The 25,383-nt window shown below is 45.9% G+C and overlaps 1 protein-coding gene across 2 annotated transcripts; it reads left to right on the top strand.

Annotated features, from left to right (window-relative positions):
• The first annotated feature begins 950 nt into the window (after positions 1-950).
• Scn3b (sodium voltage-gated channel beta subunit 3) lies at positions 951-23,988 on the top strand. 2 transcript variants are annotated; one of them, XM_087905535.1, is made up of 7 exons: positions 951-1,311; positions 1,685-1,764; positions 8,615-8,778; positions 10,918-11,143; positions 14,729-14,867; positions 19,636-19,715; positions 20,041-23,988. In XM_087905535.1, the coding sequence occupies exons 2-6, from the start codon at positions 1,710-1,712 to the stop codon at positions 19,697-19,699; spliced, it is 648 nt and encodes a 215-aa protein (XP_087761661.1). In that variant the 5' UTR covers positions 951-1,311; positions 1,685-1,709; the 3' UTR covers positions 19,700-19,715; positions 20,041-23,988. The 2 variants fall into 2 exon arrangements, with proteins under 2 accessions (XP_087761661.1, XP_087761662.1); XM_087905536.1 differs by having other exon boundaries at positions 20,491-23,988.
• The last annotated feature ends 1,395 nt before the right edge of the window (positions 23,989-25,383 follow it).

Here is a 25,383-nt window from a genome sequence, read left to right on the forward strand (position 1 = left end):
TCTTAGTATAGAGCATTTCCTGCGTACAGCTCATTTACAGTTAGCTGTTACTGTGGATTCCTTTTCGAAATATCGGTATTAAGTTCCCCCTTTCAGCAAGAGAGCAGAAGAGAAGAGAACCACGGCTGGGGCCAGGCTTGCCCTTCCATTCCAGGCATGCCTAATCCGTTAAATCAACTCGAGTTTAGAACTGAGTGTAAAGGTTCAGATTTCCCTTCCAGAAATAGGGCGGGGATGTTCAGCAGCTGCTAGGAGTAGGGAGTGGCTAAGAGTTGGAGAACGCCTCAACACCATCTAACTGCCTTTTAAAATTGGTTACGGGGCGGGGTTTGGGGGGACGCGCAAAGAACCTGGGAAGCGGAAAACCGTCCTTCTTTATCCCCACCCCAAAGCTTCTCTCAAGCCCGCATTTGGATCCAGGCTGACCCATGAGGTGGGAACAGGTGTGCCACACCCTACCCCACTTGCCATAAGCAGAAATTGTCTTGCTGTGCCTTTTGTGTTGGGAACCCATTAATCAAGGCAAGACAAAGCTTAGGCAGACAGGAACGGAGGAGATGGGGTGGGAGGGCGAAGAGAAGCCAGCGAGGAGCCAGCTTAGCACTGGGAACATTATAGATGACATCATTGCTTCAAAGAGATATAGTCCTCCCTTTCCCAGAGCTGTAGGCAAGCATATTCCGGAGGCAGCAAGAGTAGGGTTGCCTGGAGGGAGCGAATTGGTGCGTAGCTGTTTGTCCATAACCCAGAGAGAAGCCCAGACAGTAGCAGTCAGGAGTGACAGTTAGCTAGTCAGACAAGAAGCCACCTCAGCAGGAGGTGTTTGTACTGAGCCGGGCTCCTCCCCCTCTTCTCAGCGCGCCAGCCCTGGGAGGGGCACGCCGATTTAGGGGAGGGAAATGTGTGTCCAAGGGGGAGGGTCCGTAGCTACCGGCGAAGAGCCGCCTGCGCATGTCAAGGCTGGCAACACACTCGGCAAGGGGGTGGCCCTAGAGAGGGGCGGCTTGATCACCCAATCACCCAGCGTCGGGGATCCACAGGATCCAGGGGCGCGCTCCACGGAAGGGGTTCCTTCCTTCTACCACCCTCCACCTCTGAGATCACCAACCCTACGGGAGCTCCCGCCTCTTTTCCAGCCCCCGGAGGACCTCCCGGGAGCCCGGGCCCCTGTGTACAAGACTAAGGTGGAACAAATTCTGTAGCCCAGACGACGGCTGGAGTGGGGACACACCCAGCCCGAGAAGCCTGCCGGAGCTCCTGAGTCTCAGAGGATCTAAGTCGGAGTGTTGCTGTCCCTAGGGGTGGCGAAAGGTGAATCGATGTGACTCCTTTGACAGCCGAGCATCCCCGCGCCGGCTGCGCGCTTCCTTTCCTAGCCCACTTTGCTTTGGTTGCAAAAGCTAGAAGCTGGGGAGAGATTGAAATTCCAAGATCGGGGTGGGCGGGGAGGCTACTGTCCGTGGTGCTGAGCCAAATCCGGGGACTCGCTCCAGCGAGAGAGCACGAGGTGGCCTGAGCTGACACCCACACTCAGCTCTGGATTCTGCAGACCCCCCAGACAGGGCGCATGACCTTTCTTCCTCCTCCCACTCAGAAGGTCGCTCCCTTAGGGGCAGCTGATCCCTAAGGGTTTCCTCGAAAGAATCAGAGGGCGCAGTCTTTGACAGAGATTCTCTCTGTTTAGCTCCAGAAACCACGTACAGAAAAAGATGCCTGCCTTCAACAGATTGCTTCCCCTAGCATCTCTCATGCTCGTCTACTGGGGTAAGTACAGCACCCTGCCCTGAAATATGCAGGTAACAGGCATCATGATAACAATAATAACACTTAATTGATGTCACTGGTGACAAAAAGGAGCTTGCTTGGCTTCCTTCTGTGTATGTCTGCCAGACATGGTTGTCCACATGTACTCCCAGAAGGTTGGCATTTGAGGTTGCAAAGGCACCTCCCCCACTGCCCTGTGGCTTGATATTCCCCCCCCCCAATCTTCTTTGGTGCTTCTTCCAGCCTCACTCCTTTCCTAATTATCCCTATGTCCTCCCCTAGCTTACCCCTTTGCTGAAAGGAATGTATCCTGATCCATTATTTTAAAATTCTCGCTTGTGTTTACATTGCATTACTCAGTGAAGACGCAGTCCTGAACATTTCTGTGGGTTGGGGGCACATTTCTTTCTACTTGAAAAAAAAATAAAACACAAAACCTGGATGTATGAATTTTAGAGAGAAAATACCGTAGTTCACCCATCTGTTAAATTTTAATAAGGAATGGGTGAGACAGTGGCTCCAGTCATTGGTTGGGGTGCATTGATAGACAGATGTGAAGTGCATTTAGTTAACAGGAACATTTGGAGCTGAGGTGCTTTAGTATTTTGGTTAGCTGGTTTGTTTTGTTTGCTGGAGTTTTTGTAGTTTTTTTTTTTTTGAATGATTGTTAGCTGTGAGAGACTGAGATGGCATTGCCCCTCTAGATAAGGAACTTGTGAAAATAATACTGGGCTAAATAGCCTCAAGAATAGCTTACAACAGGGTACCTAAGGGAACTGGGCATCTAGGTGTTTGCTAATAAAATACTGTGATACATGCAGTATTTTACTGTATGTAAATATATGTCCCTGTTTATAATTATATGCACTAGCATTTATCTGTGCATATTAGTATGAGTATCTAAATGGACTAGTGAGACTCAGCAGTGTGTGTGTGTATGTCTGTGTGTGCGTGTGATTTCTGGCATCTTTGCTTTCATGTCTCTGACCCAGCCCTCAGATCAAGTATAGGTGCTCTTCAGTTCATAAATCAGTTTAGCTACCTTCCTCCAAGCTCAAATATGAAAGAAAAAACCCATAATGAACTGTGTCCATCTCTGTTACAGAAAGTAGGCTTGTGAGATTATGTTCTTACACTGGGCTTGGCTCCCCCTCTGCCTGGGCAGTGGCAGGCATGCCTCTTTGCCTTCATATCGCTTCATCAAGCCTTGGATACAAACTGTAGCTGCATGCATTATTTGGATTTTGCATATGACCAGAGGAAGTGCCCAGTTTCCTGTTGAACAAAATGCCTAATGAAACAAGAATAGGACGGAAAAGGAAGAAAATAACACCAACCCCAGGGGCAGACTCACCACAGCCCATTCCCTGTAGACCACAGTCTACTTGGAGATGAAACTGACATAATGCACTGCTAGTGAGCTCACCTGTCTTGAAGATCAAGGCTGCTATTTGCTCCAGGGAAATGCTAGGGCTGCGAGGCTTGGAAGAGAGAGGTTAGTCAGTCTGACAGGATAAGGAAAGGTGTGGGTGAGGTTCAAGCTGTAGAGAGGGGTTGGAAGAGGTCAGTAGAGAAATTTTTCCAAACTCTTAATCTGTAGGTTCCCTCCCTACTTCCAGTGGGGTGGGGGGGCGGGGTGGGGAAATGCTGCAGCCTCAGCAGTCTGGGGCGAGGAATCACAATCCCTGGTTTGCTTCTCAGCTCTACTGGTCCTACTTCTTCACTTTTATTTGGTGACATCCCCAGAATGCCTGATAAAGGTGAAGTCTGGGAGCTGTCACAGATCATATATAACGCCCCTTTCAGCTCACAAGTCAATCAGAAGGGAATATTTACAGAATATTACTAGAACTTTCCCTACTCCCTCAAAAATCTTGGGGAAAGCTAACAGAAAAGGCTACATTTATCTTTGCTCACTCCAAGATTCTGTGACCCAAACATTGGTTCAGCCAAAAGGGTTTCAGAATGCTCGGTTGTTTGTGGGGGGGGAAGAGCCTCCCTCACAAATATAGTTTTCCTTTATTCGCAAATAATTCTTGTATCCATGAGGTCTTTTGATCACCATGTCACGGAGGGGCAACATGCGAGCTATTACCACTTTAGGGCATGAGAATGTGAGCTCATAAAGGTCAGAGGGCTTGCTAGAGAGCTGTCTTCCCGATAGATCTCTATTTTCCTTGTAGACACATGTGATGCTGTGTGCAGTGGTCAACTGGACACTGGTCCTGGTATTTCTCCTCTAAGCCTTCCTCTCATCCCCCAACACCACCCCCTTTCCCTAGGACTTCATCCATTCTTTAGCTCCCAGTGGCTTCTCTACTTTTGCTCCCCCAAGGGTCCCCTGTATTGGAGTTTTCTTCTCTTGGCAGCCCTTCCTGAATCTCATTCCTTCAAGGCTCTGCTAATCTGATAGACTAAATCATTTCAGGATGTCAAGGTCTAAAAATAACTTTATTCGTGTCCCCTCCCCCTTGAACATTATTTACATTATAATTAAAGCCTTTATTATCTTACTGTAGAGGATGCAGTCTAGGGAAAGTTCAGTAAGGGCAAAGAAGAGACAGATCTGTAAGGAACAGAGAAGGGTTTTTTTAGGTGTTTTTTTTGTTATCTGTCATTCTTAATTTGTCACTTTTTTCATGATTGTCTTCATTATTATTGTGTTCATATGAAGTTGCATTCCAAGGTCAATGATGCAGTCCAGAACATTCCAAGAGATTATGATATATAGCCAGTGATGTGGGTTGGCCTCTTCCATGTGTTCCACCTTTTGAGGGTACCTAGATAATGTCACAGGAAACAAGGCAGTGGCGTGGTGGGGAAACTGACTTCCCTGTTGATGGAAGGAGCAGGAGGTCCCATTGCAAGTTGCAAGCAAATGAGATGAGAGAATTTTGTGGCCATTTTGTAATGTGCTGTCTGGGACTGCAGGAGCAGAGTTGTATTGCCTAAAAACTGGACTTCACAGTGGACTTCACAGAAGGTTCACAGTGGGTCTTCTCTCCAAGGGCAGAGAACACTCCATGCACTGCCACCTGACACCTAACACTCTGTGCAGGGTGCTTCCCCCTTTCATTACAAATGAATGCCTGTGCTCCTCCTCTGCAATCCAGCTGTGTGTTCATGAGAGCACAGCCCCCAATTCTGTTATGCAACATTGTGTAAGCTAGCTCTGCTATCATCTAGGCAAAAGAACTACCCAGTTTCACCACTGTATAGCTTTTTAAAATTTTTCTTTAAAAATCATTTCGTGTGTGTGTGTGTGTGGGTATGTGTATGTGTGTGTTTTGATGTGGAGGTATATGTACATGTGCGGAGGTGCCCTAGAGGCCAGAGACGGGTATCACATCCCCTGGAATTGAAGTTACAGATGGTTATAAGGTACCTGAGATGGGCACTGGGAACCAAATTCAGGTCCTCTACGAGAACAGGAACTCTTAGCCACTGAGCCGTCTCTTTGACTGCCTAAGACTTCATTGGATTTATTTCTTGTGTGGGGGAAGCACATGCCACTGTGCACATGTGGAGAGGTAGAAGATAACGTATGTGAGTCAGTTCTTTTCCTTTATCACGTGAGGCACAGGGCTTGAACTCCAGTTTGGTCACCTTGGCTGCAAGTGGCTTTATCGGCTGCTCCATCTCACCAGGCCCTGTACCAACCTCTTAATCATTCTTTCTGCTTTTACCTTTGAATCCGCTTCTCCTGACAATTTATTCTCCCCTTGCCACTCTGACCGTGCAACATAGTAGAAATCATATTATTCAACTCAGAGCCTTCAAGGTTCCCTAGTTCATGCTGTGTAAAAGTCAAAGTTCTAACTGTGTCCTGTAAGACCTGGAGAGATGGGACCCTCCCCTCCCTTACCTGTCTCTGTTCTCACTGCTCGCTTGTTTCCCACCCTGGGCTTTGCTGTTCCTCTGATATGACAGACACACTCATTTGAATCCTCTTGCTTATCATCACCTTACACAGACATCCCTGTGGCTTCTTCTCCTTTTTTTTTTTTCTTGAGCAACTTCCCAATGCCAGTGTTCATTTCTCAGTGAGACCAGTCCTGATAATATGTTATTCCTCTCCTCTCCTCTCCTCTCCTTGCCTTCCCTCCTCTCTCCTCTCCTCTCCTCTCCTTGCCTTCCCTCCTCTCCTCTCCTCTCCTCTCCTTGCCTTCCCTCCTCTCCCCACCTCCCCTCACCCTCTCTCCCTCCTCTGCTGCTTTATTTTGTTTTGTTACCTACTTGTACCACCCCATTGAGATTCAGGTTCCAAGGGATCTGGGATGAGTTTGTTTGCTTCTTGGTGCCTAGGACAGTGCTGGCTGCACAGTGAGTACTCAATACATTCACCAAATAAATGGAGATAAATACCATTATTAATGATATTTATTCAGGGCACATTTGTGCAAATTAATACATAGGGCTTTCATGACCTATCTACTGGGTGTTTTATTTTTTTAAAAAAAAATATTGAATAAACTGAGTCTCAGAGAAAGAAGTTAGGTAGTTATTCAAACACAGTCCTTAAGTTTACAAACACCACTCCCACCCTGCTTCTACTGCTGTAGTGGTGCATTCCTTGGGACTTTCCCCTTTCATGCCTCTGGTCTGGTTTTTCTCTGTTACCCCTCATCAAATATGAGAATCTATGTTACATGGAGTTCTTGCTGCATACACTTTTGCACAATGCTTTTCAGTTGCTTTGAAAACAAGTCTGTAATGAAGACTATAAGTTTACAACATACCCAACATGTTTCTCATAATTTCCCCCAAGATAGGGACCTTTCTCAATTAAAACAATGAAACCGATCTTCCTCAGACTGCAGGATAAGCTTAGCCCCCTTCCCTTGAGGGTTTCAAAGCCAATTCATTTTTTTTTATTTAGAACATTTTTAAAACTTTAATTATAGTGCCAACAGGTTCTAAATCCTATGTTTAAAATGAAATATGACGTTGCGCTAGTTTTGAAATATCAGTGTGTTTTGTTCCACCTTGCAGAGTTTGTGTTTATCATGAATTCATGGACAGGGTACCAGAGGATCCTTCAAAGTCATGATGGTAGTGGTCACACTTTTGAGTCTTCCCAATTATTAGGTATAAAATCCCTTACCAAAAAGTTTTTTTGCTTTTATGAACAGCTGCAGCATCTGACAATATATTTAATTTTTAAGTTGTTTTTTGAGACAAAATCTCATGTAACTTAGACTGGCCCCAAATGCAATAAGTAGCTAGGAAGTCCCTGAATTTCTGATCCTCCTACCTCAGTAGCCTGAGGGCTGGAACTGCAAGCATGTTCCACTCCACCCGATTTATTCAATCTTGAAGCTTCGTGCAATGTTAGGTAAGCACTCTACCAACTGAGCTACAGCTCCAAACCAATATTTGCTAATGATTTAGTGGATACAGGGTTGTACTCAGTAGCCCATACTGACCTCACACCTGCAGCAAATCCTGGCTAACTAAGAGAGATTTGTTTAAAGTTAGATTTGACGCCACATGCCTATAATCTCACCTGGGAGACTAAAGAAAGAGGATTGTGAGTTCAAGGCTAGCCTGGGCAACACAGTAAGACCCTGTCTCAAAACACCAGAAGAAAAACAAATTAACCGCACTTAACTGATTTTTAAAACTTTTAAATTTGACTCTAATTAACTTTCTTTTCCATTTGTCAGTCCGAAATGTCTGAAGACAAACCTGTCCTGTGTCCAAGTTCAGCACTCCATGTTCCCACAGTTGTCCCTTACCAGGCCTTGCTGATGGGCCTTCCTGACCACCTTTGGGTGTGCACGCATGAACGGCCCCCTTTTGTTAAATGTGAGATGCTGAACAGATCAAAGCATCCGGGTTTGTTCTGAACATTGCAGAACTACCCCTACTTCCCTCTGCACAGTGTGCATCTGCTAATGCATCCCACACTTGTTCTTGCTTCGTTGGCATCTGTGTACCGATTTTGATTAATCCTGAATTTGCAATCTGACATAGTCACCTTTTTTCTTTGGACGTGGAGTTTCTAGAGGGTGGGAACCAAAAGTCCAAACCTCCATGTGGTGTAGAAGGTGGTGTCTGATCACCTGACCCCTCCAGAATTTGAATTCTGTCTCTCTACTCTGCACAGAGCTTGCTCCAGACTAAGCAATCCATTCGTCATATTCATACGGATGCTGCACTATTTTCCATGGGTCCCCAAACTCAGATTCCCTCTCCGCTGACGTTAGAGTCCTCAATAGATTACACCACAAAGTGCATGCAGGTCTTTTCAGTGTTGGTCTTATCTACCTTTCTATTTCATGGTCCACCAGTCCTCTCCCCTCTTCTCAGCCCAAGCACAAGTAACTAAATGCATCTCTGTGGACCTGGGTGCATTACCAACATGACCTCTTGTGTGTTCCAGTTGAATCACCACAAGAAATGTATTCTTTGCTAGGTTACAGATGCATGGAGAGCATGGCTAGTGTTTTGTTATTTCTTGAGTCTCTAATCTAGCATCAGACCTGACAAAAAATGGATTTTCATGACTGCTGGATGAATGGTCAAGTGAATGGACAGTTGACGGATGGTAGCATGGTCTGTCTCCTCCTAGACTCCAAGACTTTGAGGTTAGACTCAATTCCGTCCTGTGCTGCATCTTCATGGCTTCCAAAACCTTCCAGTCAAGATCCATCTCTGCATCATATTAGTCGAGACCCATTCTGCTCATGTGCACCCAAGGAGCCCCAGCAACAGATGCACACGTGGATCTTGTTATTTTCAAGTGTGTCTCATGATTCTTTCTTCTCTGTCTTCCCTCCCTCCCTCCCTCCTCATCCCCCAATGCCCACTCTGATTGTCCCCTTCTTGTCACCCATCCTCTCTCCAGTCAGAGTCTGCTTCCCTGTGTGTGTGGAAGTACCCTCGGAGACGGAAGCCGTGCAGGGCAATCCCATGAAGCTGCGCTGCATCTCCTGCATGAAGAGGGAGGAGGTGGAGGCCACCACTGTGGTGGAATGGTTCTACAGGCCTGAGGGCGGTAAAGATTTCCTTGTATGTCAGACTGCTGCCTCTGGTCTTTCATTTGCTGGTCTATGCTGTTGTATGCCTGGCTCCCGACAGTATGGGAGATGATGCCTTGACATGACATTCCCTCCGCTCCTGAGCACTGACGTCACCTCAGCAGAGAACCGACAGCCTTAGAGTAGTGCATGGTCTTTGCAAAGCAGGCACTCGGCCAGTTGTAAGCAATCCTAGTTACAAGCAGGAGAAGGGGGTACAAAGACGTAAATGTGTTGATAAAGCCTGTGTGGGCTAGGCACCCTAGTAGACCTCTTACAGGTGTGTTCATCTTTCATGCAGTCCTCCGAAATGGACTTAATGAAGCTGAAAGCAAGCAAGCAAAGTAGCTTTTTGTGAAGTAGCATGGGTAGCTCTTCCAGCTATCACAGTCCCAGTGAAGTAGGAGCAACTGAGATGACCAAATTTTGTACCAACTGATATGCCCAGGAGAGCCCCCTCTGTGGGTAAACTGTTCAGTTACTTCTTGACACGCTCTGTACCCCAGGTGGTCAGGCTGCCATTCTCCCCAAGAGGAACCCTAAACCTCAATGGTCTATACACCAAGGGTTTCACTCCTGGCCGGGCAAGAAGTCCTCCAGACTCTGTGCCAGGGTCAGGGTCAATGTCAGTTCTGGTGTGGGACAGCGCTCAAGGGGTTGTGGTTCATTTAAATCAGTGTCCAGACTTTCATTGACTCTGGAGTTAGGCTGCCTGGCTTTGATTCTTTTCTTCATGCTATTTGGCTCCATACCCTTAGGCATAGTCAATCTCTTGCTGCCTCCAATTATTTTGTCCTTTTAAGTGGAAATAAAAACAAAAGCTTCGTGATGGGGTTGTTTCCAGGCAGGACATGTGAGCTCTGATTTCTAATTCGTTTTAAAGGTCCTTGAAATGCGGTGTGTTCGTTGGGGAAAGTGAAGAGCAAAAGAATAACGTTAACTTAGTAAAAGTGTTTAGATTTGAACACACACACAAATTTAGATCTGTACACAGTGGCCTGACAGCAGACCCAAGGCCCTTTCTGGAGCTCTCCCTTGCTCTCCTGGGTCTCTTCACCTACTGGAGACAACAACATGGTGACACTGACTTTTCCTTGCTCATTCTCCCCGCCCCACCCCCCAAGTGGGTTCATTTCTGATTCTAGGTACTACGTGGTATTTAATCCTAGGTTGACTCCAGCCTGGTGCCAAGGCAAAGATAAACAGCAACTTTTTAGAGTCTAACTTAAGCTTGAGTCGCACACCAGGGAAGGTAAACTCAGATTTAGTGTCCAGTTCTAGGAAGCCAGAGGTCTTGGATGGATTGGAAGGGCCGGCCCATGGGCTTCAGGCCTCGTCACAGGCTAGCTGTGTTCACTGCTGGTATACCTGTCCCAGGCCACAAGGTGCAACTGAGGCACTAAATGTTAATGTCTAGGAACAGGAGTCTGAATTTTAGTCCACGCCCACGCTTAGTGGAGCCTAGATGGAAAAAGTGTCGTGTCAGAGTGGAAGGGTCCGAGAAAGAAATCGGAAAGAGCTGACTTTGGTTCTAGTTCGGCCCAAAGCAAAAGCTCTACACATCTCTCTTGTTGAGTTCTCTGCTCACTGGCCTTTCTTCCACATTCTGGATTCCTGTATGTGTCCTGGCCATGACCACCATGATGGACGCCAGGTTGGAGAGGCAGGCATTAAGCTCAGGGCTGTCAGGTATCACCCCTGCTCACAGCTGGTTTGTGGGTCTCTATATCCTGTCCGTTGCTGGCCACCTCATCACCGTGCTCACTGTCCTTCCTTACCTCTGTTCTGTCTCCATCCTTTCCTTTTCCTGTTACTTTCTTTTTCCTGATCCTTTACGGATCAGCCACCCCCCTTTCTTCTCCACTCTGCTCCTTTTCGTTCCCCAGGATTCTTTCTGACTACTCCATGCTGCCTCTCCCCTCACCATGTCCACATGTCCAGACATCTGTCTGCCTCTACCTGCTTTCCCATCTTCACTCTCTCCCTCGGCTTCCTCTGTGCCCTTTTATCCCACCCCATGCTCTGGGTCTTCTGGAAACCTTGTCCCTTAGTTTTCCTGCCCGTGGAAACTCCTGCTCTTCATTCCTCCCTGTCTCTTGTGCCACCATCTGCTCCGCTCCTCCCTCTGCAGATATACGAGTATCGCAATGGCCACCAGGAGGTGGAGAGCCCCTTCCAAGGGCGCTTGCAGTGGAACGGGAGCAAAGACCTGCAGGACGTGTCCATCACTGTGCTCAATGTCACGCTGAACGACTCTGGCCTCTACACATGCAACGTGTCCAGGGAGTTTGAATTTGAGGCGCACAGGCCCTTCGTGAAGACCACGAGACTAATACCCTTGAGAGTCACTGAAGAGGGTAAGACTGGGGCCCTGAGTCTCTTCAGGGGTTGGGGTGGAGGACAGTGGCTTTCCACATATGTGATACTCAGAACTGCCTTCCTTGCAGGGCCCACTTCCTACAACCTGCCTCATCAGAAACCCTTGCTGTGGCTTCCCTCAGAGCAGACAGGTTAACACAGATATTAGGATAACTTCCCTGGTTCCCTAGAGGAAAAGGACAGCCTCCACAAGGCCTCCAGCTCACAACTCAGGCATGCCTTTTTCTCTGGCCAGTGTTGAGTCCCTAATTTATATGTAAACGTCATCTCTTCTACTGCGAGCCACATATATCTCCAAAAAAATTGCTTTCAAAATTTAGTGAGCCTCAAGTCTCCTCAGACTTTTAAATTTTTAAGTTTACATTTATTCTCTCTCTCTCTCTCTCTCTCTCTCTCTCTCTCTCTCTCTCTCTCTCTCCCTCCCTCCTCTCTCTGTGTCTGTCTGTATGTCTATCTCTCTGCACGCACACACATGTGCCATGGTGTATGAGGAGTTCAGGGGACAGCTCATGGGAGTTGGTTCTGTCCTCCTACTATGTGATAATAGCACTGAACTCAGTTCATCAGGCTTGGTGGCAGGCCCCTTTACCTGATGCTCCATCTTGCTGACCCTTCCCCATCTATAATCTCTCTCTACAGGTGTCTGTCTTCAGCTAGGAGTGGGAACAAGTTGCTAGCTCTCTAGTCTTTAAAGTCAACAGACTCTTTGCATTTGTTGGTGGCAGGTGGAAAATTCTGTCAATAACCTAACCTGTATATTGCATTCCCATGCAACCTGAGTCCAGAATGGTGGAGGAACCGCACAAACTGCTCCTCCCCCACTATCAGGAGACTCAAAGAACTGTGGCTCACAGCCCTGGCAAACACTCCTTCCCAAGGCAGAATGTGGGCCCTACACCTCCTTTCGTGTTTCCTCACCAGGGCTAGGCCGCCATGCCATTCTCAGAACCTCTCACACAGTTGTATTTCTAGCATGTTCTTATCGCTGCCCTAAGATACAGGCTGGTGAGCAGGTGGTGGTGCGGGCTGTGGAGAGAGTGGACGGGTATACACAGAGCTTGCCCTAAGCAAGGGAGTGGAGGAATCACAGCTTCAGGCCACTGGCCAGCTTAAAAATAAAAAGTATCATTGTTATAAAATTGAGACAGTGACAGTTGCTGGGTCTTGAGGGTGAATGACAATGAGACACTGTAACTCACTCTAGCAGAAGGGAGCTCTGGTTCTGAACGTGTAGCAGGCTCAGACCACCTGAGTGAAAACTTGCTCATCCACTCTCAGCACTTGTGTCCTCTGGTGAGGAAACAGGGGGGTTGAACAGGAAGCTCTCTGAGGTAAAAGTCTGTTCGAAGTTCCATTACCCTCATTTGTTTATGCAATCTCTCCTCCCAGGGGAAGGGAGCCTGGTGCCCTCTTGTGTTCACCCCAGGAACTGCTGACTGGCGCCTGTTGGTTCATCGGCAGATGCCTGTGGGTCTCTATCCCCTGCTCTCTCTGGCTCTGGCCTCCAGAGATGTGGGGACACAGCCCATGGGAAAGTGTGGCACCACTGTGCTAGCCTGCCTGTTTGTCACCAGAGCAATCCTCGGATAAGAACAGAGGGAAAAAAAACCAAATTCATAATTAGAACAACAGAGCCACACAGGCGGTAGGGCTGGGAAGGAGTTTGCGTTGTATTTAATGCAGGCGCCCTTGTGGGTATGACTTCAGGAGCGGTGATGTGTGTTCCTACGGCTCCCCTCAGGCACATGGAGGCTACAGGTGTGGCAGGAGTGCTCTGAGGAGCAAAGGGCTTGCTTAGGAGCACGAAGCGCCCTGAGAACGGGGACCAACATCCACATTTTTCCACTATCAAGTTAACCCCCCAACAACTGCATCTTTCTTTCTGCCGCCCTCCCTGCCCCATGACACTTTCCCTCTGGGTTTGTATTTTGCCTTTGGAACCCCTCGGCAGCCCTCCCCACCCTCAGGTCACTCACAGGTACATGACAGATGTCTGTTTGCCCCACTCCTGGAGCCCCAGGGAATCTGCCTGGTTCTCCTTGTTGACTTTTTCCAGGCTTAGTCTCTCTGCTCTCATTCTAAGACAGGAAGCTGTGGACTCTTCTCCTACAGGGGACAGAAATACAGAGGGAACCTTCCTGTTACTACCTCGGAGCTTTGGCACCAAAATAGAAATACCACACTTTATGGCAAGCCTATCACACACATTTATTAGGTCCTAGAAAGCCCCGCAGACAAGATAGGTGAGGAATATGTTCATGCTTGTATGCTCCCAGCTTCACCCATGACCTCCAGCTCTAACAGGAGAAAGAAAGCTGAATGTCTAAGTACCTAGATTTCAGAAGCAGGCTCATACTTCAAAAACATATTCTTGCGGTCAGTAGAAAGGATGCACAGCACAGTGCCTCCCGGGAGTGATTTTATGGGCTGGGGAAAACTGTGCATGGATGGAACTACGCTACCCAAGGTCCCAGGAGAAGCTCCCCCAGAGGGGCTTTCAGCAGAATCTAGGGTCCTTCTCAGGAGGCTGAAAAGAAGGACATGGTCCCAGGATAGAGGAGGCAAGAGATAAAGCCAGATAGTCGAGAACACCAATACAGAAGAGAGGTTATAGCTAGCCGAATGGAAGGCAAGTGAGAAAGGATGGACCACAAAAGGCGTACATATCCTGTCACTAGAGACGGGCTTTATCCTGGCGTGTGAGGGACCACGGGAGGATTTTAAACGGGGAGATAGAAGGATGCATGTGCTTCGGGAGCCGACCTGGGGGGAGTCCTCCTAAGTTTCCTGAACCCTCCAGGACTCCCTTCTCCTGAGGTTAGCATAACCTGGAAGGCCCTCATTTCTCCTTCCAGACCCATGGAGAACATGCTTCTGGTGCTGGATGGGCTGATGATGGTAGCCCTAAATGATCCTTCTCTCTGGGGACCCCACCTCTACTACCTGTGGCTCAGAGGTCAGAGGTGGCTAGAATAAGGCATGTTCCTTATAGCTATGTGGAGCTTCACATCTGACAAGACAGTGGGGTCATTTTCATGTGTTTGTTTGTTGCGTAGTGCCGGGGTTTGAGGTAAGTGCCTGGCAATGGTGTTATCCCTGAGTTCATCTCCCTCAAGTACACTGAGTAATGTAACTTTCACAACAGTCCAGAGTACCGTGAATTGTTATCCTCATTTTACAGGTTAAGAAACTGAGACTCAAAGGAAATGAGTATTTACACAGTAGATAGTATATCGTGAATGCAACTAATACTGTGTGTGTGTGCGCGCGCGTGTGCGCGCATGTGTGTTCACAACCATGTATCCACAATCATTCTGACTCTGTCGTTCCTTCTTCCACTTGTCATTCCCCTCATCCTCATGTCTAGAAAAGCTGGACAGTCAAGCGAGAAATCTGATAGGGAGTCAGGCAATGGGGATTCTTTTGATATCCTCATAAGCTCCTCTAGACTTGGCGTTGACTTGAGACGTAAACACAGGCTTCGTCTATCTGTGAGCCCAGTGATAGACAGCTCTGGGTTCTGTGGGACACATGTGTTCTGAACCTCATTCTCCTCCTTGTAGCGGGAGAAGACTTCACCTCCGTGGTCTCAGAAATCATGATGTACATCCTCCTGGTCTTCCTCACCCTGTGGCTGTTCATTGAGATGATCTACTGCTACAGAAAAGTCTCCAAGGCTGAAGAGGCAGCCCAGGAAAATGCGTAAGTGATGAATGACAGCTCACACACTCGGAATGTGTGTTCTCACTGGTGAGGGGTTAAGCTCACATACCTAGGTACATTCCTCTGAGCAATCTAATAAGAATGCTCCCAGAGCCAGAACCAGGTGGTAGTGGCGCATGCCTTTAATCCCAACACTTGGGAGGCAGATGCAGGCAGATCTCTGCAGGTTCAAGGCCAGCATGGTCTACAAAGAGTTTCCAGCCTGTTCTATATAGTTCCAGGACAGCCAAGGCTGTTATGCAGAGAAACCCTTTCTCAACGCCTCCCCCGCCCAACTAAAACATCTATAAAGGATACATTATTATATATGTATTATACAAATAAAAATAGTAAGTCTAGAAGAGGTTCTGGGAAGGCCACTGTAAGTCATAGACTGTCTTAGTTACTATTGCTATGGTGTAAAAAAAAAAAAACGCTGGGGGTAGGGAGGGTTCACTTCATTTATACTTCGACATTACTGTCAATCCTCAGAGATGCCAGACCAGGAGCCTAGAAGCAGGAACCAAAGCAGAGGCCATGGAGGAAATTCTTACTGGCTTCTCCTCATGGCTTACTCAGGACCACCTCCCAGGGCTGCTACCACCCATAGTGAGCTGGGCCTTCCCACATCAATCATCAACCAAGAAAATGCCCCACGGGCTTGTCCACAAACCAGTCTGGTAGCAGCATTTGTTTTTCAATTGGGGTTACCTTTCCTAGCTGTGTTGGGCTGACAAAACACTAGCCAGCACAGAGACAAATCAAGATTTGAATTTAGGCCAGCTGTCTCTTGGCCTACACATTAAACCACTATAGAAAAGGCAAGCAGCTGCCAAAGCAATCTCATAAGGTTATATATGATCATAACCAGTTGGTAAATGTTGAGGCTGCCTCACAGAAGGCAAGCACATTGCAGCGGTGAATGGAGAAGCTGGGAATCGAACCCGGGCCTTTTAGTCTTGATATCTATGCTCTTTCTGTCACATTCAGCTGTTCCCTTTCTACATTTGGAGCACATCCACCCACCTGGGCACTGCCCTTCATTAGCTAAGGAGTGCCACAAAATATACTCTTTCTTTTAAGTTTGATAGCAAGTGAATACCTCTAGCAGGGAATCTAATCCCCTAGTATCCTGCCTCTACTTCCCACTTTCACCAAATACCTACACTCAAGACTGAATGTGAGGGCTGCCGGAGTCTGTAAAGACAAGGGGCTAAGAACTGCTATTGGCCTGTTGTTTGGAAAAGAAAATGGAGGTATGTGAAAAAAAAAAGTCCACAGACATCCAGGCACTGCTGAGGCAGTACCTAAAATACCTAGGCCATTATTGCCTAGAATTTTTGTTTGTTTGCTTTCGTTTTTGTTTTTTGAGACAGGGTTTCTCTGTGGCTTTGAAGCCCGTCCTGGAACTAACTCTTGTAGACCAGGCTGGCCTCAAACTCACAGAGATTCACTTGCCTCTACCTCCCAAGTTCTAGAATTAAAGGCGTGCACCACCACCACCCAGCTATTTCTAATTTTAATTTTTAATTTTAATTAACTCATTTTTGTGATACCCATAATCTCAGAGAAATAAAAATCACAATCAATTTTGTATAAAGACAGTACTCATGGTTCAATATGATGTACCTCCAATTGGGTTCACACAAGGAACAGAATAGGAATTAAGAATCACCAGTACAGCCAGAATCCCCAGAGGGCTACAAAGGGTAGACCAGATGACAGCCAGCTTTGAGAAAATCCAAGGAATTTATCTATGCTGGTCTGATTCCAAGAAGAACCAGAAAAGATTCTTGGAAACAGAATATGGCACAGATATGGAAAAGGTGAAATATAGCAAAGAAACAGGAAGAGGAAATGAGATGATCCCTTATAGAAGACAGCAAATGCGGGAGAATTACATATACTTAGAGAGGAGGCCAGAAAGAAACGACTTCCCTAGCCAGAAGCATGTTCGTGGTCCTCTATAAAGGATGGCTCATTCTAAGAGTATTTTACTTTATAATGATGGGAAAGCAATGTGTGTTCAGCAGATATTACTTCAGAGGTTGGATTCTAATGTCTTCCAAGACTAGCAATACAGTCTGCTCCCTCCTGATGCTGAGCAGTCACTGTGAACCTCGGCCTCCAATCAGCAAGTGGCACTGTGGCTAAGTAAACTATGCTCATAGGTAAGGTAGGTGTGTTAAATGCATTGCTGTCAATTATCAGGACATGCCCTCTAAGCTAAGGAAGGTCTTATGTCCTGAGTAGGGTGAATGCATAAATATATACCTAAGCACAGATTTTCTTTAAACAAATAAACTGCAGCTACTCGGGTACTCTACATCAGTGTCATCTGACACGAATCTTCTCCGGAAGAAATACATATAATATGAGAAACATGACAAGGATGCTATCTCTCCCTGCTCCTAGACAACACTGTGTTGAAAACCTTGGGAAAAATAAGAAATGTGCTGGGCTTCATCTCCTGTGGCCGTGATAAAACACTCACACAAAAGCAGCTTGTGAGTCCAGGGGTTTATTTGGCTCACAGTTCAGGTGACAGTCTGGGCAGAGCTTGGGAGGACTGGTGACCTCTGCAGTCAAGATCCGCAGGCAGTGGATGTATACATGCTGTGGTTCAGCTCAGTTCTTCCCCTTTTACACTGCCCAGGATCCCTGCCGAGGGGATGGTACCACCCACAGTTAAGATGGGGTGTCCTGTATCCGTTAGTGTAATCTGCACAATGCTTCACAGTTTTAGAGGCTAATCTTAATCTACACAATGTCTCACATGGGTGCCCAGAGGTTTGCCTCCTAGACTTTGAACTGATGGTTGATACTAACCATCACCAATATAAAGAAAAACAGGCTAAGATTTACAAAGAAGAAAAATATATTATCATTACTTACACCCAAAGTATCATCTACATAAAATTTCCTTAAGCAACCTAGTTAAGAATATTCTATAAGGTCGCCAATGCAAATCCACCTTCAGTCATGTTTCATTCAATGACAGACCACGGGTACCATAGTGGTCCCATAAAATCACATCACCTAATGACCGCTTAGTTTGGGTATTAATACTTTATGATGTTCATAAAAGGACAAGATCACCTCATAAGATATTTCTCAAACTGCATCTCTGAGGGAGAACAAAGTAAGAATTTCAAAAAAAAATTGACTATATCCCAGCAACAGATGTAGAAGCACATTTAAATCCTTAAAGTAGAAAAAAAAAATAATTAGTTGCAACAAGGGCTAAGGAGATGGCTTGGGAATTAAGAGCATTTGCTGCTCTTGCAGAGGATCAAGGGTCAATTTCCAGCACCAACATGGTGGCTCACAACTGTCTGTCATTCCAGTTTCAGGGGATCCATTACCCTATTCTGATCTCCATGGATACCAAGAATACACATGGTATATATACATACATGTAGGCAAAACATCCATTACACATAAAAAAAATTTAGAAAAATTTTTATTGCAATGGTAACAAATGTCCAACAGTACTTATGAATAAAGACAACAAAAAGGGTGAAAGACCTCTGAGGAGAAAATGACAGCACCTTACTGAAAAACGAGAAAAAAACGCAAAGACTAGAGAATGAAACCTCACTTTTCAAGGCATTTCTTGCCCCAAATCATCTTCAAAGTCGATGAATTTCCAATAAAAACCTCCATACAATTTCTCAGAGAATCTGATAAATTCATCTTAAAGATCACACAGGAGGGAAAAGGGCCAACAATACTTTAATCCAAAGCACAACTCGATTATCATAGGTTTTGCAAAGCTACACAGGACTTATGTTTTAATATCCTTCTGAGTTTTTCTGTGCACAATACTTTAAACAGGTAACTATATTTGTGGGTCAGAAGTCTGCCCACCTCTGACCCAAGTCAGTGCAAAGCAAAAGCCTGGAAGACGTCAGTCGTAGGATTTGTCTTAGGAGCTCTAAAGATTGCCCATAAGGGAATAAGAGAATTCTTTCTCTGCCTTTTGGCTAAGGCAAGAGTGAGACTAGCAGAGAGAAGTTAATAACATTACCCATATCTCTAGAAGCCAGAACAAATCAGGAGTAAATTTTAAAAGTAGACGTAAAACTTGAAAATTGCCCTAACAGAGCAGAAAAATAATAGGTGTAAATGTGGAAAATGGTCCTCTTTGTAGTTGAATAAGAATTTATATTTAAAGCATCATGTTTTACAGGGAAAATTCTTCAATATAATACCAAAAGTTCAAATCAAAAATGTGGGGGAAAGATAATTTTCACTACATTATATGGAAAACCTTAATTGTTCATGCTAAGAAGCTATAGGAAAACTTATTAACAACAGATTGGGACAAATTTTATGAACATAAAACAATAAAAAAAATTAAATATTTCAGGAGAAAAACAAGATTTAGAAGTAGAAAACAAGATAGCTTGCAAACATATGGAGATGCTCAACGTCACCTGTAACGGGGCAGATGAAAATGAAGGCAGCTGTAAAATACAATTTCACAACCATTCAGTTTAGTCAAACTCTCAATCTGTATCCTGAAGATGCTAAGCGATGTCCGTACTACTGGTGGAGGTCTCCATATGCGAATATGGGAGGGGTCATTGCTATATCTGCTGAGAGGCTAATTGTAGATTTGTCTTGGGAGGCCCAACCATAAGAAAATACAGAGCTATTCTGTGCACAACCTTGTCCCTGCGTCACGTGCCTTCCTGTTTCCTACATGTTCACCAACGATTACTAAAGCGCTGCCTCTCCCCCCACCCCCCAATGCCCTCTGCAGGTCTGATTACCTTGCTATCCCTTCAGAGAACAAGGAGAACTCTGTGGTGCCTGTGGAGGAATAATGCGGTGTGACTTGAGGTGATGTACAGGGTTTGGGGAGGGTAAGGAGGGTATGGATGACATGCCATACAAATGTTGTCTGGCATCCATAACTAAAGTGACATTCAATTTGGTCTTTTCTCCTCGGCATAGCAGTCCCGCCTTCTGGGTACTTTAAGTTAAGGGTCAAGTCACAGTGCCTTCCATTATGTCAAACCCTTCAGAAGCTGAAGAATGTTGGACGGCCCAATCCCCTTGCTCATGATAACAAAGCCATAAAAATTCTCTCATTCCCTCTTTGGTACAAGTGTATTTGGGGAGGGCAGAACTGAACTTTCTTGGTGAGTTCTTCTGTTGTTGCTAGGTGATCTGAGCACTGAGGGAGTTGGATTCCCAGTTCAGTGATGTCAGCAGCATCAGCAAGGTGCCCCAAGAATCCCAAGCATCCGTCTTTCTAGTCATCAACCTCCCACCCCAACTGTGAGATTTTATCTGACTTCCAAGCTCTATTGGAACTCTACACATCTTGCCTGAACTGAAGAGCCAACATCTCTACGTGAACTAAACCTTGCTCTGTCCTTGCTTTCAAGCAAGCAGCTCCCAACTCAACTAAAGTTGTCCCTTATGCTCCAAATGACTTTAGACAAGTACTGGAGAGTAGTGTTTCCTCTGCCCTAACTGTCTGCCATTGGGTCATTCTCCACTGCTACAAAAAGAATAGATATACACCAAAAGGAAGCACCAATTAGTTTGGGTTAAAGCCAAAGCATGTAATACACTTAGATTCACTGACATCAGTTTTTTTTTTTTTAAGTCCATGGCCTGCTTCTCAGAATACCAGAAAGCAGCATGATCCTCCAAGGTTTCTGGAAACATCTTCTGTGTGGACGGGTATGCTTTCTGGATCTTAGCGTTTCAGTGCTAGATCTCCATAATCCCAAAGGCCTGGAGCAAACCAGGAACTTCCAAGAAGCCAAGGAAGGATCCAGGGCAATTTCATGAGGCCTTGAAAGTGATACAACATACTCCTGATATTGGAAACATGGATGTGTGTCCTTTCTGGATTGAAATTGCTCAGCTGCTCCCTTCTTAGTGTCTGTGGATCAGTATTATTCCTCATTTTACAGGAGGCAGCTGAGACTCACACAGGGATGAACAGAAGCTTTAGGGGATTAAAGAGAGCTAGGGATGAGATTTCAATGCCACTAACCTCATGGTCCCTGAGACGGAAGATGTTTCTGAAGACCCTGACACTCAGCTTGACTATAGCCATGCCACTTGCCCAGCAGAGGCTAACTATCACAGATTCCAGGATCTGGAAGTCAGGCAAGAGAACACAAAAGGCCTGAGACAGACCTGCAGAATTTCGCACCAATATGAGGCATCCTTCAGAAGACACAGCACCTGAGGATGATATCTATACAGATGAAAAATGTCTTAGCCTGACATGGAAGATGAACAAAGTGACAAAGATAGGTGTGTAGCTTCTAAATACCTCACCTGTAGATCTGTAATATCTGGTATTTGATGTTTGTGTGCCCCCCGCCCCACCCAGGAGAGCATAGAAATGAGATTATTAGTCAGCATCTCATTATCTCATTTTAATGACTGTTCTAAGTGCAATATTCTTTAGCCTATACAGATAGCAAGGGCAGGACGCCTTATGGGATATAAAATGACAGAAGTGGGATTCAAGAAGAGAAATGTCCCTCAGATCTGGGGAAATCTATAAGAAAGACCATTCTCCACTCCCACAGGGTTTTGTATGACAAGCTCGTTCTCACCCCTCCCATCACTGGGGCATACTTGAAACAAGACCCTCATCATTTATGAAAAGAGTAATTTTGTTGGAGAAAATATTTGCAATAAATTCAAGACCCTTCTTCTCATCAGCTAATTTTCCACACCATGCTTCTGAAATAAAAGAGACAACAAAACACCTTTTCCATACTTTACAACTAGAGAAAGAGCCTTGAATTAATGCAGCATTTACCCAGCCATGGGCTGGTTGGTCCAGACCTTGTGGTGGTAGCAAGCTACTCCCTCCATCCTACTGTCTGCGCGACTATGCATCTAACCCTTGACGAGGTGGTGTGTGTGACTGCCTTTTCCTCTTTATTTAAATGCTTCCTAAACAGAATTCCATCCTAGATATCAGAATTCATAACGAAGCTGGATGGCACCAATCATATGCCCCTTACAAGTTTCTCTTTCCTGTTCCCTTCTCTAAAATGGCAATTCTTCTTATCCTAAGTATCTGCTTTCTTACACCTGGAGGGCTTGCCAAGCATCCTTTTCTCTCCTCCACAGCCACTCCAGCGGTATGAATGCTGTTAATGCTCCATGTTACAATGAAGAAACAGAGGTCTTCTGACATCAAATACCTTTACTAAATCATCAGGTCACCTAGCCTACTGTTCTCAGAGCTAGGGTCCTAGTCCTCCCTCACCCATCTCACTTGGCTTCCCAATTACACCATCACTGCTTCTTCTCGTCTTTCCCTCCCTCACTCCTGTCCAGCCCTTTCTTCCCTCCATTGTCCTCTAAGCTTCCTAATCTTCAGTGTCTTTACTCCTGCTTTTTTTTTTCTTGATAGATGCTAGACACGTGCTTTGGGAGTCCATCCCATTCTATCGTTGTCTAGTTTGTTTACATGGTGGTTTATCCAGAATCACAGTTGAACTTCCTTATGGAAGATCATGATGGTAACCTACAAGGTATGGCACTCACCAGCCTACTTCAAATCATCACCATCTCCATTTCTTCCCATACTTCAACTCAGAGTCCCAGACTGGACGTGTGCGGCGCTGGGGTGTTGTCTGGTGTGCTATCGCTTACCAAAGGGCTTAGAGAGCTCTCAAGGGCTATCATCATTTAGCAACCCCATTGTTTGTCTCGGTGCTGGGTATTTCCTGTGACTGATCCTCAATCACTTACTGAAGGTCACACTAGGCTGAGTCTGATTTTCCCTTTCTTGCTGCTCAACAGCTGTGAATTTGGCTACTCAACTCAGCTGTCCAGAAGGCATCTTGTCCTAGGACTTTTACTGTCAGCTAGATCTTAAATCCAACCCCAGTCCTTGAGGGGAAATACCCAGTGCTTGCTCCTGTCTTAGGCTTCACTTTCAGTCCATTTGACAGCATTGCTCTTTGGTCTCTCCACCCTTAAATAAGTGTACATGCGAGCTTTCTTTTGAATTTCTGGAGTTGCTCTAGACATGCACTAGAATTTTTAGTAGAAGACAGCAGTAGGGTTAAGGAAAAGAATAGGGGTGAATAGGGCTGAGGAGATAGCTCACTAGGTAATGTGCCTGCCACACAGTTGTGAAAACCTGGGTGCTGTTAGGCACTATGGTACACTCTGGTGCTCCCTGTGCCAGGGAGGAAGAGACTGGAAGGTCTCTGGGCCTCGCTAACCAGGTCACCTCGCCTGACTAACTTGGTGAGCTCCAGGCAAGTAAGAGAGCCTGTCTCAAAAGCCAAAAACCCAACAAGGTGGACAATGCCTGAGGAATGACACCCAAGGGTGACTTCTGGCCTCCACATGTGCATGCCCACAAGTTAAGGCCCATATGTGTACATGCGTAAATGTGAACACACACACACAAACACACACACAAAGAGGCCAAATCCAGTGATGCACTGCTGGAAGCAGGAGGATCAGAAGTTCAATGCTAGCTCAGCTGCATATCAGCATAGCGGAAGGCTAACTTGGGCTACGTGAGACCCTGTCTCCAAAAAAAAAAAAAAAGTAGCTCACCCTCTCCACATCACACTACCACCACATGCATAAAGTATGAACCGAGCACAGTGATGCATGCCTTTTTCAGAATCTGTGAATCTACTGGGCACAAACCACAGGGAAATGTTTGGGATGACACTTTTGCAGGGAGAAGGAAGAGCTAGATACACCTCAAATGTCCTCAAATGTATCATCAGTCTTTTCCCAGTTTCACCAGGAAACAAAGTGCGGTACACACACACACACACACACACACACACACACACACACACACACCTACCTTCCTCTCATTTCTGTTTTGTAAATGAGAAAGCCCCAGTTCTGGGAATTCACCCAGTCACTGCAAATGTATCTAAATATGACTTTGGTGTGTTTGCACAGCAATCTGATCATCTATTGGCTACACTAATACACTCTGTGTCGAATACTGGGTTCAGTTCTCAATAGAACCCAGGATCTTATGTCTATAAAAGTGTGTGTGTGTGTGTGTGTGTGTGTATACACTTGTGCATAGGCCCACAATTCCAATAAACTCTCTGTTCATGTCAATAAAGTGTCTCTGAAGACCACACGCTCTGGGTTTGCTCTGCTCATAATGCGAGTCTGCTGCCCACTCTGCCTCCCACCTTGCATGCAATCTGCCCCACTTCCTGCACAGAGAGGACTAACCCTAGAAAACGAAAAGTACTCCAAAGTCTCGAGCAAACCATACTAGATGTGGGATCTGGTCTTTCAGGGCTTCCTGTCCTCTGCACAAAGACAGAAGAGAACAAGAGAAATGTGCACTCTTGTTTGGCATCACACATTCACTAACCAGGTGGGGAGATGCTGACTGCAAGACAGATCTAATGTAGGGAAGACTCACGGGGCTTCCCATTTAGGGAGGAGCATCAAGGCAACACTGTCTTCCAGTACCTAGTTTCCTAAAAGGGGCGAGAGCCCCTAAAGAGAAAAGCATAACAAGAAAGTGTGAGGATTCAGTCCAGCATAATTGGTTGTGGGGTTTTGTTTAAGAGGAAGCAAAGGTTTCTCTGTGTAATCCTGGCTGCCCTGAAACTTGCTCTGTACACCAGGCTAGCCTCAAACTCAGAGATCCACCTGCCTTTCAAGCGCTAGGATTAAAGGTGTGTACCACCACACCCAGTTCCACCACAACTCTCAGAATGCTGCTGGTTAAGACTAAAAACAGGGCTGGAGAGATGGCTTAGTGATCAAAGGTGCCTTTGGCTCTTCAGGAGGACCCCAGTTTAATTCCCAGTACCCATGTCAGGTGGCTCACAACCACCTGTAACTCCAGCTCCTAGAGATCTGATACCCTCTCTTGTCCTCTGAAAGCACCTGTATTCACAAGCACACACAGACATGAACATATATACAGAATTAAAAATCAATCTTTTCAAAATATGTAAAGACTAAAATTATTGTAGTACAATTCCAGCTCTCATACTAAGTGACATACATGCACTTCTTTATAAAAGACATTATCCCTAAACACTGAGGATTGAAATGATAGATGGGACTCATGGCCACACTAATGGTTAAGAGTGACCCATGAGTGTGTATCCTCCAAGGCTCTTGGAACACTGAAGGGGTAGAACAAGTGTAGGAGCCAGAGGATAGAAATGAGCGCTGTCTGATCATTGATCATGACGACACAGCAGTTGTTTAAGGCCTAAGCAGGACTGGGCCATTCATTCTATCGTGGATGGGATAGGAGCTCGTGAGGTCCTACGCCTCTCTGAGGGTCTCCTGAGGAGAGAGGGGAGTTTTCCTCAGTGGTGTAACCCCTAATAAGTTGCTCTGGCTCCGGCAAGCAGTCCCCCTTCCCGTGCTTATATAAACAACCTAATTAAACCCAGTGAGTTACAAAAATACATGAAGGTAAAAGGGGAAACAGGCATAGGTAGGAGGGAGATAAGAGAGGGTCACGGAGATGGATAAGATCACAATACACTTTATAAACCTG

Source organism: Myodes glareolus, chromosome 4 (assembly GCF_982192425.1).
Source record: "Myodes glareolus chromosome 4, mMyoGla1.1, whole genome shotgun sequence".
NCBI lineage: Eukaryota > Metazoa > Chordata > Mammalia > Rodentia > Cricetidae > Myodes > Myodes glareolus.

Bases quoted from the DNA above. Each gene is read 5' to 3' on its own strand.
- Scn3b (XM_087905535.1), top strand. From the start codon at position 1,710: ATGCCTGCCTTCAACAGATTGCTTCCCCTAGCATCTCTCATGCTCGTC. The intron at 1,765-8,614 runs GTAAGTACAGCA...TCCTCTCTCCAG, and splicing joins TCTCATGCTCGTCTACTGGG to TCAGAGTCTGCTTCCCTGTG. The intron at 8,779-10,917 runs GTATGTCAGACT...CTCCCTCTGCAG, and splicing joins AGGGCGGTAAAGATTTCCTT to ATATACGAGTATCGCAATGG.